The following is a 16,635-nucleotide window of genomic DNA, read 5'->3' as shown; positions in this document are numbered from 1 at the left end:
TCTCCTCTCCTCTCGCCGTCGGTCGGCCTCCTCTCCTCTCCTCTCCTCTCGCCACCACTCGGCCTCGGCCTCCTCTGGCCTTGCCCTCTCTCCTCTCGCTGTCGTCGCTTGGCCTCGACCTCCTCTCCTCTCCTCTTTCCCCCTCTCCTCTCGCCCTCTCACTGCCGCTTGGCCTCGCCCTCTCTCCTCTCGCTGCCGTCGCTCAACCTCGGTCTCTTCTCCTCTTCTCTCCCCTCTCGTAGTTCCTGCTGCCGCCGCTCCCCACCGCTCGGCCTCAAACCTTGCCCTCGACGCTCCCCTCTCAATTAAAAAATAAAAAATATTTAAATCGATAATAAAATACTTTAAATTAGTAAGAGTAAGATTTTTTAATTAATTATAGATTTATTTTTTTTTAATTATTTTAAATATAAGGTAATAATAAATTTGAAAAAAAATGTATTGATAAGTTTGATTTTTAAACTCAAAACTAAAATTTTCAAAAATTTTTATTAAAATATTTTTTAAATCGATAATAAAAAGGTGTTAAAATGGTAAGAGTAAGATTTTTTATAACTTATTATTTTAAATATAAAATAATAAAAAGTGTACCGGTACATTTATTTTTAAATTCAAGTAAAATTTTCATATTTTTTAGTTAATAAATATTTTTAATTGATAATAAAAGGTGTTTTAAGATTTTTAATTAACTAATATATATTTTTAATAATTTATTCTTTTTTAAATGATGTGATAAAAATTATACAAATAAATTGTATTTTTAAACTCTAAAATAATTTTTAGGCTTTGAGACATAAAATTTATTACTTTTCCCAGAGATAAATGTCCAATAATGATGTGGCAGCTTATGTGGTCAAATAATGACGTGGCAGACGACGTGTCGATTTGTATTTACTGAATTGATGACGTGGTGACACATAAGCAGTCAAAGCTTACGTGTCACTTTTGACTGCACACATAGGCATTTGACTGGTCAAAGTTAGGTAGTTTTAGAAATATTTTGATGACGTCGGTATTTTTTAAAATATTTTATTTTAGATGGGTATGTAAGGGAATTACTTTTGTTGCCACTGCTAAAATATACAAACTAATACCAACATATATAAATATGGAGAGACTGGTTCTTCTTTGTATATAAGATTAAACTTATTATTTCAAGTAAATTAAAATCACATCAAAGTGGTATTAATATTTGTATTTTTCCTTTATATAAAATTTAAAATTTTAATTTAAAGATAATAGTAAGTGAACATTTTCATTTTTTTGGTTTTTATTCTTAAAATTGCATGATCCCAGGTTTTCCCTAGTGTCAATACATTAACTTCTCCTTTTTTTTGTTTTTTTGTTGGTATTAGGAGATATGTCATTCTTGATGATACAAAACGGAACGAAAAGAACCAGAGTAGATTGAGAGTAGTACTGTACACAACAACAAATCTAGCTCGCAAACTTAGTTACAAAAAAATCAGAGCTTCAGAGAAGCTTGAAGTTCATCAAACCCAGGAATCCCGCCCATGCAAGGCAGGGCTTGACGAGGTCCCCGGCAATGGGGTTCACTCGCTTGAAAGTTTTCGAGCAGCCGTACAGGGCCATGAAGAGCGAGAGGCAGACGGCGAGGCCGACGCCCTTCGCGCCGGAGCGGAACACGATGGGCGTCCACATCTGGCTGAGCAGGAACTGGGCGAGGAAGAGAGGCAAGGCGGCGGACTGCTGGTGGAAGCCGCCCTCTGCCCAGACGAGCCAGGCGGAGAGGCTCATGAGACAGGAAGTGGAGAGGGAAGAGAGGTGGAAAACCCAGAGGGGCGGAAACCAGAACGGCTTGGCGATGCCCTGATACTTGTGGCCGGAACCGAAGAGGTTGATGGTGACGACGGTGAGACCGAGTGGGACGGCAATGGCAATGCCTAAGGATCTGAGGCCGCGCCGCGCCATTGCGTACTTCTTCGTCCTCTTGCCCATGTTAATGCTGCTGTGGATGGTGTCGGCATTCTCGGTTCTGAGGGGCCTTTGCATTGTCTGGAAATTATCGTAATTACAACAAGCTGTACGTTCAGAAGATTAAATTCTGGAAAAAGAGAGACCCAGAAGTTTTAAGGAAGCTGCAGGAAGAGGAGAAGCGGAAGGGGAGAGAGATGGTGTCGACCATAAGAAATTATGGCTTGATTTAAGGAACGGTTCTTGTGATGGAGGAGGAAGAAGGCGGTTGGATTTGGTTTTCTGCGGAGAGCACACGTGGCGAGGAGTCTCCCATCAATGCTAATTGGATTTGGTCGACTCAATCTAAGATTAATGCATTTTCAGGAAAATAAATAAAAATTAATAATCAATTGCCATATTTAATAAAAAATAATAAAATAAAACGACAAATACAAATTTGTCTTAAAAAATACATAGTGTTGAAAAGTATTACAACATAAATTATCAAATACTTATTCAAAAACATTCTATATGGTTTTGTAGTCCATCTTGGTTGAAAAATCTTACCTGTAAAGTTTATATGATTTTCCTAGTAAGAATTTCCAACTATAAAAGTGTTTCTAGGAAATATGAGGCACTAATAGTTCCTGTAAATGTATTTATATTACAAATATCTTTTCATTATTTTTTTTGAAAAGTAACAAGACCTAAGATTATCTAAATTATTGAAAAAAAATAGTTTATAAGATTAGAGTAATAAACTCATTTTTAAGATTCATTTATGTTACAATGTGGGACCCACCATGATGTTTGAACTGGTGGGACCTACCTTGAGGACGTGGGACACCAATAAGAGTCCTCACCCAAGCTAGCACAAGCTAAAATGAGTTAAAAAACTTAAAGATCAAGTGGGACCCACAAATATCTCATGAGTTGACAACCTTATCAAGATAAGCTGGAAGATCATGAGGGACCCACAAGGATATGGCCACAAGTTGGCCTCCTCCCTTATATTCACGAGATTGAAGAAATAGTTTTAGTCTTCTAGTAGATTATTTTGAATAGACTTATCTTAGAGAGTTAGAGTTGGAATGTAATTAGGAGATGGAAAGACTAATTGTATAAGGACTCTATCTCTTCATCTACTATAAATAGAGGTATTGTAATTAAGAATTAATCAATTTACACATCTAATTATTGAGTTAATCTCTATCTCTCTCTTTGCTTGGCACATACCTGTTTTTCTCTTTATTTTTTTCTTCTCTCTACCCGAGAGCTCTTCTGCCATTTTCTTCTTTTTCTTTCTTATTTCTCTTGCTCGGAATATTGGAAAAAGGATCCTAAATTGAACAATTTCTATAAGTAATTAACCCTTCTACCAATCACATATACATTCTACTTAGGATGGCAATAAATAGATACCCATCAAACTATAAAATAGATACAAAAAAAAACCTCTACTTATATATCAATTCAGGTAATATTTCCTAATTACTCATACTTTTGTTTATTAAACGAAATGAAGGTAAATTACAAGTGTTCCATAATCATTTACCCGTTTTTACCCATATGACTTATAACGAAGAGTCGAGCGTAAAATGGGAAAAAAATTCACATAAAATCATAAAGGATTTTATAAGTGACTTTATTGATTGAGGTCGGCTCAGCCTGATTTTGATGACTTCAAAGAAATTACTGATTAGATAAAAAATAAATTATTTATATTTATAGAAATCACCGATTTAATTTGTAAATAAAAAATTAAATTAATTAAAATCATAATTTTATTTAAATTGTTAAAATTTTAATATTTATATAATGTGTGCATATTGATGGGCACGAAGTAGGAGACTATTAGTTTATTTACCCATTTACCCGATTACCCGTTTATTCACGGGTAAACGGGTGGCTAAATGGAAACGGAGTGCTCCTTGTATAGTTTATACCGATCGGGCGGCGACGGAACGGGGAGAAAACCCTTTACCACCCCTAATACTAACACTTAAATGCCGTTCCTGTTGCCTCACCGTGTTGCTATCCTCCCCATGGTCAAAACAATGGCGGCCGAAACACTGTTGCAACCCGCGCTCCGCTACAGAATATCTAAAAGGGTAGCCGTTGCTGGCGCCTTGCTTGTAGCAGATGCAATTCTCACCTTCCTTGTCATATCGTTTGTGCCATGTAAGAAGAATCCGAATGTGACCTCGTCGATTTACTTCAACATATATCCTTCTTGATAATTGAGTTTTTTTTTTCTTATTTATCAGACACCAAAATAGATTGGGATGCATATATGTCACAGGTGATGTGTTTTTACGTTGCTTTGGTTATTTATTTGTTGACAAAAGGTGTTTTTCCATGAGGTCTAAATGGGGTTCATGAAGGACAGGTCAGTGGATTTCTAGGAGGAGAAAGGGATTATGAGAACTTGGAAGGAGATACCGGTCCTCTGGTATATCCAGCTGGATTTCTGTATGTTTACTCAGCTATTCAGTTTATCACTGGAGGAGAAGTGTATCCTGCTCAGGTAATAGCACGAAATAACTGCGATTATGTTTTATTTTTTGAAAAAGGTTTGCCTGTTATGATACGGAAGTTGCCCCTTCTTGATTTAACTTATATATTACATATTACTTCATTTGTTTTCTCATTGTGTATCGGAATTATGAACTTGGTTACTGGTTAAAAGGGTTCACATTTGATTAATTACAAAAGTTGGTAACAAAGTCCAGACTGAATGGGCTGCCTGCGGTCCGCCTGCTATCTGATTCTGTCCATTGTGTCAGCAGGAACAGTGCAAAAAGAAATGAAAAATAAAGAAAATCTTTGTTCTTCCTTTAGACAAATTCTTTACTTCAAATAGTTTGATATAGAGTTTTAAAATACTATGAGTTCCATGTTGTCGATTCCCAGCTTGTGCTTTGCTTCCAATCATTTTAATTCTTAATTTTGTATGGGTATACTGCATAACTATGGTAGAGAAACCCATCAAATTGAACTTATACATGAATCATTCGTTTGGATTCTTAAGTTTGACCTCATTTTATAGATATATTTTTTCTCATAATGGGAGCATTTCATGACTTGTTTAAATGTGACTTTGCAGATTATTTTTGGCATTCTGTATGTTATAAATCTGGGGATCGTCTTCTTTGTCTATGTTAAGACAAATGTGGTATGAACCCCCCTATCACAAGTTTACTGATAGAAATTTCCTTTTATTTTGGTAGAAAACTGTGTATCCTGATGGATGTCTGGTTCTTAAGGATAGTTTGTCTTACTGTTTAAGCTTCAAACTTTACCCTTTCTTTCAGAACTGCTACATGATATCAAGTGGCATTTTGATTTCTAAGCCCTTCTACTGGGTGTTGTCATTTTCTAGACTGCTCGATTCTCTAGTCTTTAAAAATTTTCATATGTTATCAGATGACGTTTTGATTTCTATGCCGTTCTTCAGGCTGCTGTCAAGTTCAGACTTGTTGCTTTTCATCTTCCCTTTCAGATTTTCTTGTGTTAATCTGTCAGGTTTTTGCAGCTTCCATGGTGGGCCTTTTGCTTGCTGTGCTTGTCAAAAAGGGTTCATTCCATCTTTGTGCTTCGTCTCTTCAATGACTGTTTTGCGACAACTCTGCTCCATGCCTCATTAGCATTTCTTCTGAGTGAAAAATGGCATTTGGCCTTGATTATTTTCAGGTGTGACAAAATCTCTCACTCCGACTGGGATGTTTTTAAATGAAATTCATTTTTTTTTTCTTGATAATGTTTCTATTTATATTTCTTGCATATAGTGGAGCTGTGTCTATCAAGATGAATGTGCTGCTTTATGCGCCGTCACTGTTACTACTCATGTTGAAGGTACATTTGGTTCTTTTAAGGCCATGATGTGGAAGAGGAGACACTTCAACAATATATGCAATACATGTTGAAGCTGTTCAAATCCATGGTTTGCTGTATTGCCAAGATGAATCAGTGCATCCCATATTTGGTAGTATGTTTTTTACTTTGAAGAGATCAACATGGTCTGCATACTGACGAGAGCTTTGTACTGACCAATATTGGATTTTTGGATACTGAATATGGTACTAGACGGCAATACAGTAAACTATGCCTGGATATGGTCTTTAACAAACTGGATAATCCTGGTGAACCAAAGTTTGCAATCAAATCACCAGTTTTTGTACACATGGACTATCAGGTGTTGGACATTGGCACAGTATTGCTATGTGCATTTGCATTAGTAGAAATGCGCCCATGCTCTTCACCTAGACAAGATCCTTTAAATAGCATTTCTTCAATGGTATAAGATTGAATTCACTGACATTTAAATTTTCTTGTACATCACATTTACAGGGAATGCGTATTGGTGGGGTGATATCCGCTTTATTAGCTGCAGCTTCAGTTCAGGTTTGGAGTTTTTTTTCCTTGAACTTTTCAAGAGCCAGCTCCTTTGCTAATAAAAACTAGTTACTTACATGCTGCTCGAGTATAGCATAATTACCTCTATAACCAGAAATTTCAAACAGACCCAATTTACCAGTCTGATGTCTAAAAAACTACTTGTAGATAGTAAAATACACAAGAGTAAGGAATTAAAGGGAAAATGAAGAAAGTGAAGACAACTATTAAGGAATAGTCCCACATAGATTAGTGAGTACAAAGATCTTGAGTTTATTAGTTGGTAAAGAGGTTTCCTAAGTTGGCTAGTCATTTTGGGATAGGGCCTTGGACCCAATTTTAACATGGTATCAGAGCAGGTACTCATATGTGGGCCTACACCTAAACTATCTACTTGTAGAGCCACAAAAAAGGGCCTACACCTAAAACTATCCACTTGTTGAGCCACAAAAGAGGGCCTACACCTAAACTGCCTACTCCTAAATTATCCACTTGTAGAGCTACAAAAGAGGGTCTACACGTGAGGGGGAGTGTTAAGAAATAGTCCCACATAGATTAGTGAGTACAAAGATCTTGAGTTTATTAGTTGGTAAAGAGGTTTCCTAAGTTGGCTAGTCATTTTGGGATAGGGTCTTGGACCCAATTTTAACAACAACAATGGCTTATTTTTTAATCATTTAATAATTTATTTGCTTAACCACTTCCATTTATCTTAAATGCACTAAATTGAGGAAAAAATATAAGAGAGAAAACTTTGGGTGAGAGTTTTTGCGATGTTAGAGAGGTTAGGCTACGCAAATTCACACTCCCATGTCCATACCAATGGAAAGAATTTGTGAGTGAGAAAAACTCAATGTCTTCCTTAAGGTCCATTTTAGAGATTTTTCTAAATTGATTTCTCTTTTTTTTTTTTCTCTGAACTTTTAAAGTTAGACATTTTGGCTCCAGCGTTTCTTAATTGTATGGTCATTGTTACTTGTTTCTGAAATTTGCCTAGTGAACCTCAGACGCTCCTTTCAGCTTTTCAGCAAGATTTAACCAGAGAAATAGTGAATTTTTTTTGGGTAGAGTGGAGGAAAGACCTAGCTTGAATCAGTTCTTTTCATGTGACTACTGCAGTGAGCTGAGCAGCAGAAAGACCCTAGATGACAAACTTTTGTCAGTACATGCTATTCTTAGGAGTCAAGATAGAAGACATGACCTCATCTAACAAGCTTTTGCCAGAAAGAACTTTTTTAAATTGGTCTCATAAAACTATACTTCTGACTTTATGAGTATGAGATTTTTAAATCAGAAACTGACATGGGCTAGGAAACATAGTGATATTCTGACTTCTGCTTGTTAATAAGCTGAATCTAAACCTTTTCTATAAATACACTGAGACTTGTTGTTGAACTATAAGTCTTCGACACTGCAACTCTTTTATGTCTTTAACAGTTAGAAAATGATGAATCTAAGGCCCATTTTAGAAACTGTTATTTTTTTACATTAAGGGGTCAGAATCAGCACCCTGAAAAGCTGTTACACCTCCTAGAGGATGTGCATATTTTTCATCAGGGTGTGTGGGTATTTTTCAAAATGACTGGGGTACATTGGTACTTTAATATGATATTCCAGTAGATGGGTGATTAGATCTAGTATAAAATGAAGTGGTAAATCTCTAAGCTTTTTAGATACAAAACATTTCTTCAGTAAACAAAAAACGTAGAAAATATATGGATTTATTGCTGGGTGTCCTGACTTGATTATAGTTATACTGTTACGATTTCTAATTCCATTGACTTTTGCATTTGTGCAGATCTTTTTGGCACTGCCATTTTTGTTATCACATCCAATCAGCTATATATCAAGGGCCTTTAATCTTGGTCGTGTCTTCATCCATTTCTGGTGCTTCCTCAAATTCAGAGCTTCAGTAGGTTTTCTGCATAATTAGGTGATATTTTAGGACATCTAATGTGCAGTTTTTTTAAGGCAAAACTTGCTAATCATTGAACCTCACCATAGACAGAAAATCCTCCCTTATAGGCTGTCTGAGCCATGACCTGCCTTATTATGTGTGGTTTTTGAAGTTATCCTCCTCATTTGGTTTCTGTTTGATGTATGTTTTTCAGTAGTGAACAATAAAGTTGTATTTATCAACAAATGCTATGCACCATTCGGAAAAAAATGGTCAGATCTGCCTCTATTTTATCCAAATTTTAGGCATTAGATGTATTCCAGATTCCAAACAAAGTTCATGGTTGATGTTATATGATTTTTCAGCTTTTTGGATGATAGCTAACTCGGTTGCAGATGTGCTCGCCAAGTCAGGAGCAACCTTTCAATCTCTTGTTGTTAGGGATTTGCTCCCAGTTTCTTTGTAATTCTTTTTGTTAATATATACATACTTTTTCTTTTAAAAAATAGTTTTTTGGGTGATGGCATCCACGTTGGGACCTTTGCTACTGGTCTCACTAGTATGACCCTACAGATACTATTTGTATGGAACGTGCTTCTGATTGCTCAAATGTTGCTGCTTTGTGCAGACTAGAATAAAATCAATAGACTTTGTGATGTAAAAATCATCACCTCGAAGAATTGTGACACTGTGGACCCCAAGAACGTTCAGAATTTGGGCCCTAATACTTGATCGTTCTTGTAATGTGAAATAAAAATGCTGAAGTAGTTCTCTTAAGTTTTCCTTAGACATATTTTCTTGTTTATAACCTTCGTGATGAGTTATTTTAGTTGATTTTAAGTGTTCATATTTTTGGATCAGGTCAGTGAACTTCAAATTCGTCCGTGAAGAGATATTTGTATCTAAAGAATTTGCGATTATTTTACTCATTCTTCATCTTGTGATTCTCACAGCATTTTCTCATTACAAGTGGTGCAAGTAAGTCTTGTTTTATATATTTATAAGTCTTATTTTATAGATTTACTGCATCTTATTTGCTATTTTGTGGTCTAGACTTAAAATGGAACTTGCCTTTGCCTACATAACTGAGTTTCACTTAGTAGGAATGCTTCTTCTGTTTTATAATTCATTTTTACTTCAGTTATAAATGTATTTTTATGTGAGTAATCCAGCAATGCCGAGTGATTACTGTTGTGATTATAGTGGAAGGTTTTCTACCATTAACTTTTGGTTCATGTTGAAAGTATGTTCTCATAATGGTGGATCATTGCAGACATGAAGGGGGAATTTTCAGGTTCTTGAGTTCTCGTATTTTTTCTGGAAAACTGGCCTCTTCTTCTGCTCAATTTTTGGCTTATGAGGCCAAGGTTCTCAATGTCAACCGTAAGTGAGCTATCTGAGAGCTTTACCATCTACAAGTTGACAACTTCTTGCCTGTTTTCAATTCATTTGTTTAGTTTTCTTGCAACTGATGACTAAATTTGGTGTTGCAATTAATTCAGATATTGTAACTCTCATGTTTGTTGGGAACTTCATTGGAATCATCTTTGCCAGATCTCTTCATTATCAGTTCTATTCATGGTAACCTTTCTCAAAAGTACTGCTTTCCCTTTTTAAATTAGCAGTGTAGGTGGGGAAATGTCATAGATGATGTAAAGTTGAATGCTTCCATCCAAAATTTTGTGCAGTGAATGGAGCTAAATGCAGCATTCATCCAGCATAGAATGGTCACTATCATCATTTTCTTGCACAGTACTTGTTTTAACCAGCATACATTAGGAAAAAACCAATATGATCTTTTATTATCATTTTAAACAGTCAACTAGGAGTTGTCCTGTGAATACGTTGGAAGTTGTTCTGTAGCTGTTCTAATGAAATATTTTCAACCAAATTTCCATTGTCAGGTACTTTCACAGTCTGCCGTTTCTTTTGTGGAAAACACGTTTTCCAACTCCAATACGGTATGGTGCTTATTAGTATTAGCTAACTATTCTTAGATTTACCAAGATTGCTGCAAGTTCTATTCTGCCCAAAGCTTAAATAATACCTGCTGTTCGTTTTTCTCTACTGTGCAGACTAATTTTGTTTGCGGGGGTGGAACTTTGCTGGAACATCTATCCCTCAAACGTGTATTCATCCTTCTTGCTTTTCTGTATCCATCTTACTATATTATTGGGGCTCTGGTTTGCCCCTTCTGAGTGCCCATATGTAGATAGTGGAAAACCTCTCAAGAAAGATGAATGACCTACCCTTTGTCAGATCGTAGTACAACAAGGTGGCCAGAATCTTTTCTTCATCAACACAAGCAAGAGATTATAAACAGCTTTCACAGGTTCTTACCTCCACCCAGGGGTGGCCAAGACACTGTATCTGGATTTTATCTGATCATCCATCTCCCCACGTCGTGAGGTGTGTCTGAAGCCGGCTGAAGCCCATTTGGATTAATATATAAGAAAAAAGAGAAATAAGCCTCTGATTAGAAGTTGACAAATTGCCTAAAGTAATGAAGTTTACTAGTTAGTGTTAATGGAGCTTGTTATTTGATGAAATTGTTCATTATGAAATGAAAAGACTCGTTCAATTCATTACTCCATATTCTTGTCTTATATTTTGACTGAAGTTGGATATTTCGTATATTTTTTGGGTGTTGAGCCGTTTTCAGGTTTGATTTTGTGGATACTGCAGAGTCGGCAGCTGTGGCTGTCTTCTGCTTCCTCTGGACGTGATTTTCTTATTGTTTTCAGAGTTGTGTATGAGGTCCCTTCCCGAACCAAGAAATATAAAAGCTGATTGATGGGATCCCTTACCCATAAATTTTTTTTCGTAAGAACAAACAGAGTATCCTCTCGAGATCCTGGTCCTCTTCAAATTCAGGCCCGATATTCTGGTCTGCTATGGTGGAATATTTCTGCGATAATCGAATGCATGCATTAATAATTAGATCAGCTATTAACGTCAGTTCTGTCAGTCGCATCCGATCTGCTGCTCAGTTGAAAGTTATGAAACAGGTCCATGGCAATTCAAAACAGGAATTGGCACAATGTCGGAAAGAGAAATTTCGCTGTCCGAATCATCTGGGTAAGGGTGATATCTACATCTCTCTAAATTATGGGAAGAATTTGGGGTTTTTTTATTTGGACTTCGGAATATGATTCGGATATATGCTAATTCGGTGGCCAGATTTGAGGCGAGTAGAAGAGGACTAAGCATAAAATCTTTTAAAGATTCGATAATGGTGTCGAAAAACATCGATCAATGAATTAGTACGGGAATGATTGAAAAGAAGAAAGCTCGGTCTCAGAAGATGAGCAAAAGTTAAAAGAATCGACCCATTTAAACAAACAAAGTGGATGCTTTTTGGATTCTTACCATCTTCACCAAGGCAGCTGCCGACATTCTAAAAAGGAAAAAAGAACAGTAGGAGTTCAGGGCCTGTTGAAGCCGGAGCAGATGATGAGGCAAATGGAAAGATTTCTTAGAACAAGAGGTCCAGAAGATTCAATTCTAAGATGGCAAAACCTCTGTTGGACTTAGACTTCTCGTACTGGATCATTTGTAACTGACAACACGGAAGAAGATTGACACTTCGTTTTCATAATAGAGGGGTAGGGCCTCCCCATTCATGGTGGGTGGCCCTCGACTGGTTCCTTCCTATCCTCTTCCCTTCCACACCACTCTGCCTTTTCTCCCATTCTGTCTCTATCGACGAAAATTCCCCGTGATTCATCTTGCCTGTGAAAAATTTAAAAAGGAAAGGAAAATAGAAAACCATGGAAAAATAAGCCAAGAAGTTGTAAGATGCTTCTTAACCCTAATATACCTGAAGCGTCCAAGTTTTTATATTTTTTTTTTTAAAATGGAGATTTCGATATAGACAAAAAAGTTTTTTGAGACTTAGATTTCCATTTTTGGTGAAAAGGGTGAAGGATTTTGTCTGGTAGAGAGTCACTGTCGAGGATTGATTAGGTGAAAAGTGAAAGGAGCTGTTCTCCTGCGTTTCCTGCGTTGCTTCTTAAATTTCACGGCCACTGTTTAAAGATTTTCAGGACGAAAACGTTGTAGTTACGGATTCATAATTAAAACTCGTTCATGGACGACCTCCTTTCTCTTTCAATTTCTACTTCTTCTTTGTTTTCATTTTTCATTATTAGGATTTACGACGACATCAATTAAGGCATCTGTACTTTCTTTCTTGTAATTCACTCTCATCTCGGTGGTAAATGATGATGACGACGACGAAGCAGATTGTAAACAAAATAAACAAGAACAGGCCAGCTATGGTGCTGGTGAATGATGACGAAGAGATAAAGACTGCTGTATTTTCCAGCTCCATAGCGTATAAACTAATTCATTTCATAAAAGAGATGTCGTCGACGTTAGCTGTTTACAACTCGCCCATGGTTGGCCACATGCAGCTGGGTTTGGTTGAATCCACAGAAACCAGATCGAATGAGAGGTCTTCCAGCAGACACGGAGCGTTTTTTTTTTTTTTGGTTTCGTTTTCTTGTAAAGAAAAGAAGATGATTGAAGATACTTCAATTCGAATCTGGGAAACAAATTCGCTACTGATTTTTGCTTTTATATCAATTGCATCTTGATTCCTTTCCCTTTCTGCATAAGAAAAAACGGTGATGCTTTTCTGCTGTTGTTTCACCTTTCAAGCTGTCCACTCTTCTTTCTCCCTATTCTTTACTTCCCTTGCAGATTATTCGGTGGGTTGAGAGAAAGAACAGTGTTTCGTCTGAAAGGAGCATGATAACCTAACTCCTCGTTATCCTCATTCCGGTGAGGGAATTTAACAGGAAAATAGAATTAGAATTGAGGTAGAGCAGAACCATCATCTGTAACTCAAGTTTCAGAAGAATTTTCCATTTCCAGACTGATGGAATAAGGATTTTTCCCAAGGAATGTTCATTCTTCAGTCAACCAGAAATACGAATCTTTTCTAATTTATTCCCACGAAATTCTCCAAATTTCTACCATGGAAAAGAATCAAGGAGTAAAGGAACAAAAACGGGGCAAACTAAGAAGAAAAGAAAAAGAAAATAAACAGAAAATAAAGCAGATCATAGGAAAGAATGTTTTACACATACACATTTCGAATATAATTTCTACCATCAATCAGAACCTTCAATTTCTTCAAATCAACATAAACACCTCCAATCTCCCCAGGTAGTATAATCAGCAAACACATGTACCAAAAAAAAAAAAATACCCAAATGGAAGCATAACACAGAAGACTCAGAACTCAGCTCCGGCACCTAGTAATGGCGCTGCAGCCTCTCTTGTAAGGGTTAGCTTGCGCTCCGGACCTGCAATTGTAGTAAGAAGCCCCGCGCCGCGAGCACGGCACACTGTTCCTCTTCAACGCTTCGTAGCTAATGTACTGGCTGGTAGCGAGAATCCGGCGATTGATCTCGGAATCCATCTCAAATTCATCTTCCTCCAGGCACTCCCCCAGGTTCCCGTTGCAGGTCGATCGCGCCGGCATCCAGCCAAATTCATGCCCTCCCGCCTGGACGGTCGAAGCCGAGACGAATACGGCAACTATCAGGACGGAGACGACGAGTACAATGGTCGAGGAAGTCGCCATTCTGGTTCTCTCTCTTCTTCTCTTCTGCGTCTTCTTGCAGCAGCGGAGGAGCGCTGTATGTTATATGGAAGGTAGGCTACACAAATGCTCACCATTTTCACAAAAATTACAAAAACTGCCATTTTTTTTAACCACACCCTTGTCCCTTTTTTTTATGTAGTTATTATCAATTAAATGGCTATAAAAAAAAGTTAGCTTTAATGAGTCCTAATGGCAAATTTGACATTTTTTGAAAAAGTAGGGTCAATCTTTCAGTTGGTCCTATTAAGAATTTACTTGACTGGGACTCTGAACTTTAATTCCAAAGAATAAAAAAAGTGGAAATATTCCAATGGCTCAAGCCGACTCCGGCTTAACGCCGTCATTAAGGCGCAGCAGTCGTCGTACGTGAAGTCCACCAAGTCGTGAAGAAATTATCGTGTGGGCTGTTGGATGGGACCCACACGAGACCGGAATCGCCACGCCACTGGCGGTGTTCCCGCGTCCATCTTAAAAACCTTTCCGTCACCCCAGCTGTCACGTATCTTCCTTTTTTTTAATTAATTAAAATTCTTTTTTATATTTAATTAATTATTTCCGTCTTTTCCCTTCCTTTTTTGACCTCTTCGTTTATATTTTCTAACAACGGCAAAGGAATCAAGGGCCGAAGACATTCTCAAATCCTGATTCTTCCCATTTAATTACCGTATTGCCCTCAACGTGCTGTTGGCATCCATCCCTGTTCTTGACCTTCGAGCCACGTCTTCTGAGACAAATTTATCTTTCTGACCTGCAATTCTTTTTTTCCTGTATCAGAGAAAAATAATAAAAAGTTGATGGCTTGGAGCGCAGATTCCCAAATACAGTGTTGTTAAGGGATTTGTTTATTCGTTTTTCCGCTTCAAAACGGCCATGGTTTCTCTCTCAAGACAGCTTTAAAATAAAACAGGAGGGAAGACCCTTTCAATGCTTTGAAAGGCCTGTGGAGATTGCCAACATTTCCTCTTTTACCAGTTTATAACCAAAAAGAAAAGAAGCTGAATATAAAGCTTGCAGTTTAATAATTGAATTGATTGTAGGACCGGGTCACCCGTTGGTTTCTAACTGGCATTTTGGAGAATTGTGCCCATGATTCATGGTTGGTAGGAGTCGGTAGCCGATTCACCATTTTTGCCTATTTGTTTGTTTTCTCCAAGCTGAAAGAAAACTCAAGAAATACGTGGATTTCGTGTCAACAACTGTAATGGGTGATCTAGAAGACTGAATTGATTTCCCACACAAATGAATCAGTAGAGTGCATTTCAGTCCCTTTTCTGGGAATGCAATGGCTGCTGCTTCTTTTTTCTTTAGATTAGTCATCAGCTAAAAGAAGTCTGTGATGCCAACTTCGTTCAAAAGAATGGCAGTTCAAAGAAGGATACCGATTCTCCTGCGTGACAGGACAAACCAATCTGTAAAATATTGATCCAACTGTTCAAGTGGATGATATTCTAATAAGACATGACCGAAAGACAAAAAGGAAAGTGTAAGAGATAACCCCCAACTTATCAGGACAAACCCACCTGCAATGGACAAAACGAATCAACAAAGAAACAAAGGGCAGCAGTGTTGATGATAATGATTCCTTTGAAACATAATGTAAACGCCTAAGAAGATCAGGAGAACATTTTATTGAGACATGGCCTGCTTTGAGTGAGATAGGTTTAGCTCATTATCAAATCTTTCCAAGAATAAATGGAATTTCTGAAGATGGAGGAGAAAAATACTTCAGCTTTGCCACAAAAAAGCATACACAACAGTTTGATTGGTGAATCTTGAATGAGCACTTTCACATAAGAACAAATTATATGTAAATCAGAAAAACCTGTTCTTAAGAGAAAACAAACAGCACTATAATTGGAAAGGAAACAGAAAAGAAGCAACCTTAAGTTCCCCTCCAAATTCAATGGTCTCGACATAATCCTTCACAATGTTTGTTTTAAGGTATTGACTGAACATAAATCTCTCCATCATCTTCATCATCACCAGCACTAATCCAATTATTAGGATGATGCTGCGAATGTTGGTGACTATTCACACCTGTTCTGTCTGCAAAACACAAGAAGAAATAAACATGCTAGAAAAGATGAAAAGATTATATGAGAACAAAACATTTCAAATTTAACATTGTAAACATCTGAAACGATGTTGAATCCAACCTTGAGGATCATCTAACAGACCTGCTTCCGTTTGGCATTATTTTCTATGGATTGTAAAGGTCAAATGGTTCTCCGTGGGATCATTTTGATTTTCAATATCAGTTCCTTCAGGAATTACTAATCCTGTATTATAAACTTCACCACTTCGGACTCTACAGTTCTTTGTCCTCAATGGGATATTTATTTGTGAATCATTCTCGTCATTGTTTCAAAGAGGTCATATTAGGTATGCAGCTCGGTCCAAGCTAAACATTATGGGTACACATCTTGTTAGAACAGTGACACATGCCAAAGAAAGGAATAAGAAGAGCAACAACAGTCAGTACCAAATTTGCAGAACAGGAGTGATGCACCAAACCTGCCCCATTAAAGCTGATTCTTGTGTTATTTTTAATGTGGCTTGATCAATGTTACTCACACACTAAGTTGCAAAACAGACAGGATAACATGTTCAGAAAAAATAACAATTATAAATACCAGTCATAACACAAATACAATAAATACAGAAGAGAAGAAGAGCTTTCTGAAGAGCCTGAATGGTGTCCTTGGGTACTGAGCACGAATTTCCAGACTCCTTAAAATAAGAATGATGAGTTATAAATTACAAAAATGCCCCTATACACTTAATAAACCTTAATTTCCTTATATCTTCCTAA

At 37.1% G+C, this 16,635-nt stretch overlaps 3 protein-coding genes across 3 annotated transcripts; 1 reads left to right on the top strand and 2 right to left on the bottom strand.

The window, feature by feature from the left end:
- Nucleotides 1-1,473: 1,473 nt before the first annotated feature.
- Nucleotides 1,474-1,932, bottom strand: LOC137955364 (translocator protein homolog). Its single transcript, XM_068802272.1, has one exon. The coding sequence runs from the start codon at nt 1,930-1,932 to the stop codon at nt 1,474-1,476; it is 459 nt and encodes a 152-aa protein (XP_068658373.1).
- Nucleotides 1,933-3,946: 2,014 nt separating this feature from the next.
- LOC137956131 (dol-P-Man:Man(5)GlcNAc(2)-PP-Dol alpha-1,3-mannosyltransferase) lies at nt 3,947-10,785 on the top strand. The gene is made up of 13 exons (XM_068803482.1): nt 3,947-4,098; nt 4,185-4,219; nt 4,307-4,444; nt 5,024-5,092; nt 5,453-5,610; nt 5,706-5,772; nt 6,268-6,321; nt 8,111-8,199; nt 9,071-9,187; nt 9,483-9,592; nt 9,712-9,790; nt 10,114-10,170; nt 10,285-10,785. Exons 1-13 carry the CDS (start codon nt 3,963-3,965, stop codon nt 10,451-10,453), a joined length of 1,278 nt encoding a protein of 425 aa, XP_068659583.1. The 5' UTR covers nt 3,947-3,962; the 3' UTR covers nt 10,454-10,785.
- A 2,470-nt stretch (nt 10,786-13,255) lies between these two features.
- LOC137956271 (rapid alkalinization factor) lies at nt 13,256-13,825 on the bottom strand. The gene has a single exon (XM_068803689.1). The coding sequence runs from the start codon at nt 13,800-13,802 to the stop codon at nt 13,458-13,460; it is 345 nt and encodes a 114-aa protein (XP_068659790.1). The 5' UTR covers nt 13,803-13,825; the 3' UTR covers nt 13,256-13,457.
- Between the last annotated feature and the right edge of the window lie 2,810 nt (nt 13,826-16,635).

The sequence above is a fragment of the Aristolochia californica genome, unplaced genomic scaffold (assembly GCF_029961685.1).
Source record: "Aristolochia californica isolate CCGP_79_NKW_82.1479 unplaced genomic scaffold, dmAriCali1.0.hap1 SCAF_2, whole genome shotgun sequence".
Lineage (NCBI taxonomy): Eukaryota > Viridiplantae > Streptophyta > Magnoliopsida > Piperales > Aristolochiaceae > Aristolochia > Aristolochia californica.
The sequence above is the reverse complement of the archived record's forward strand: the minus strand, read 5'-3'. Positions and strand labels throughout refer to the sequence as shown.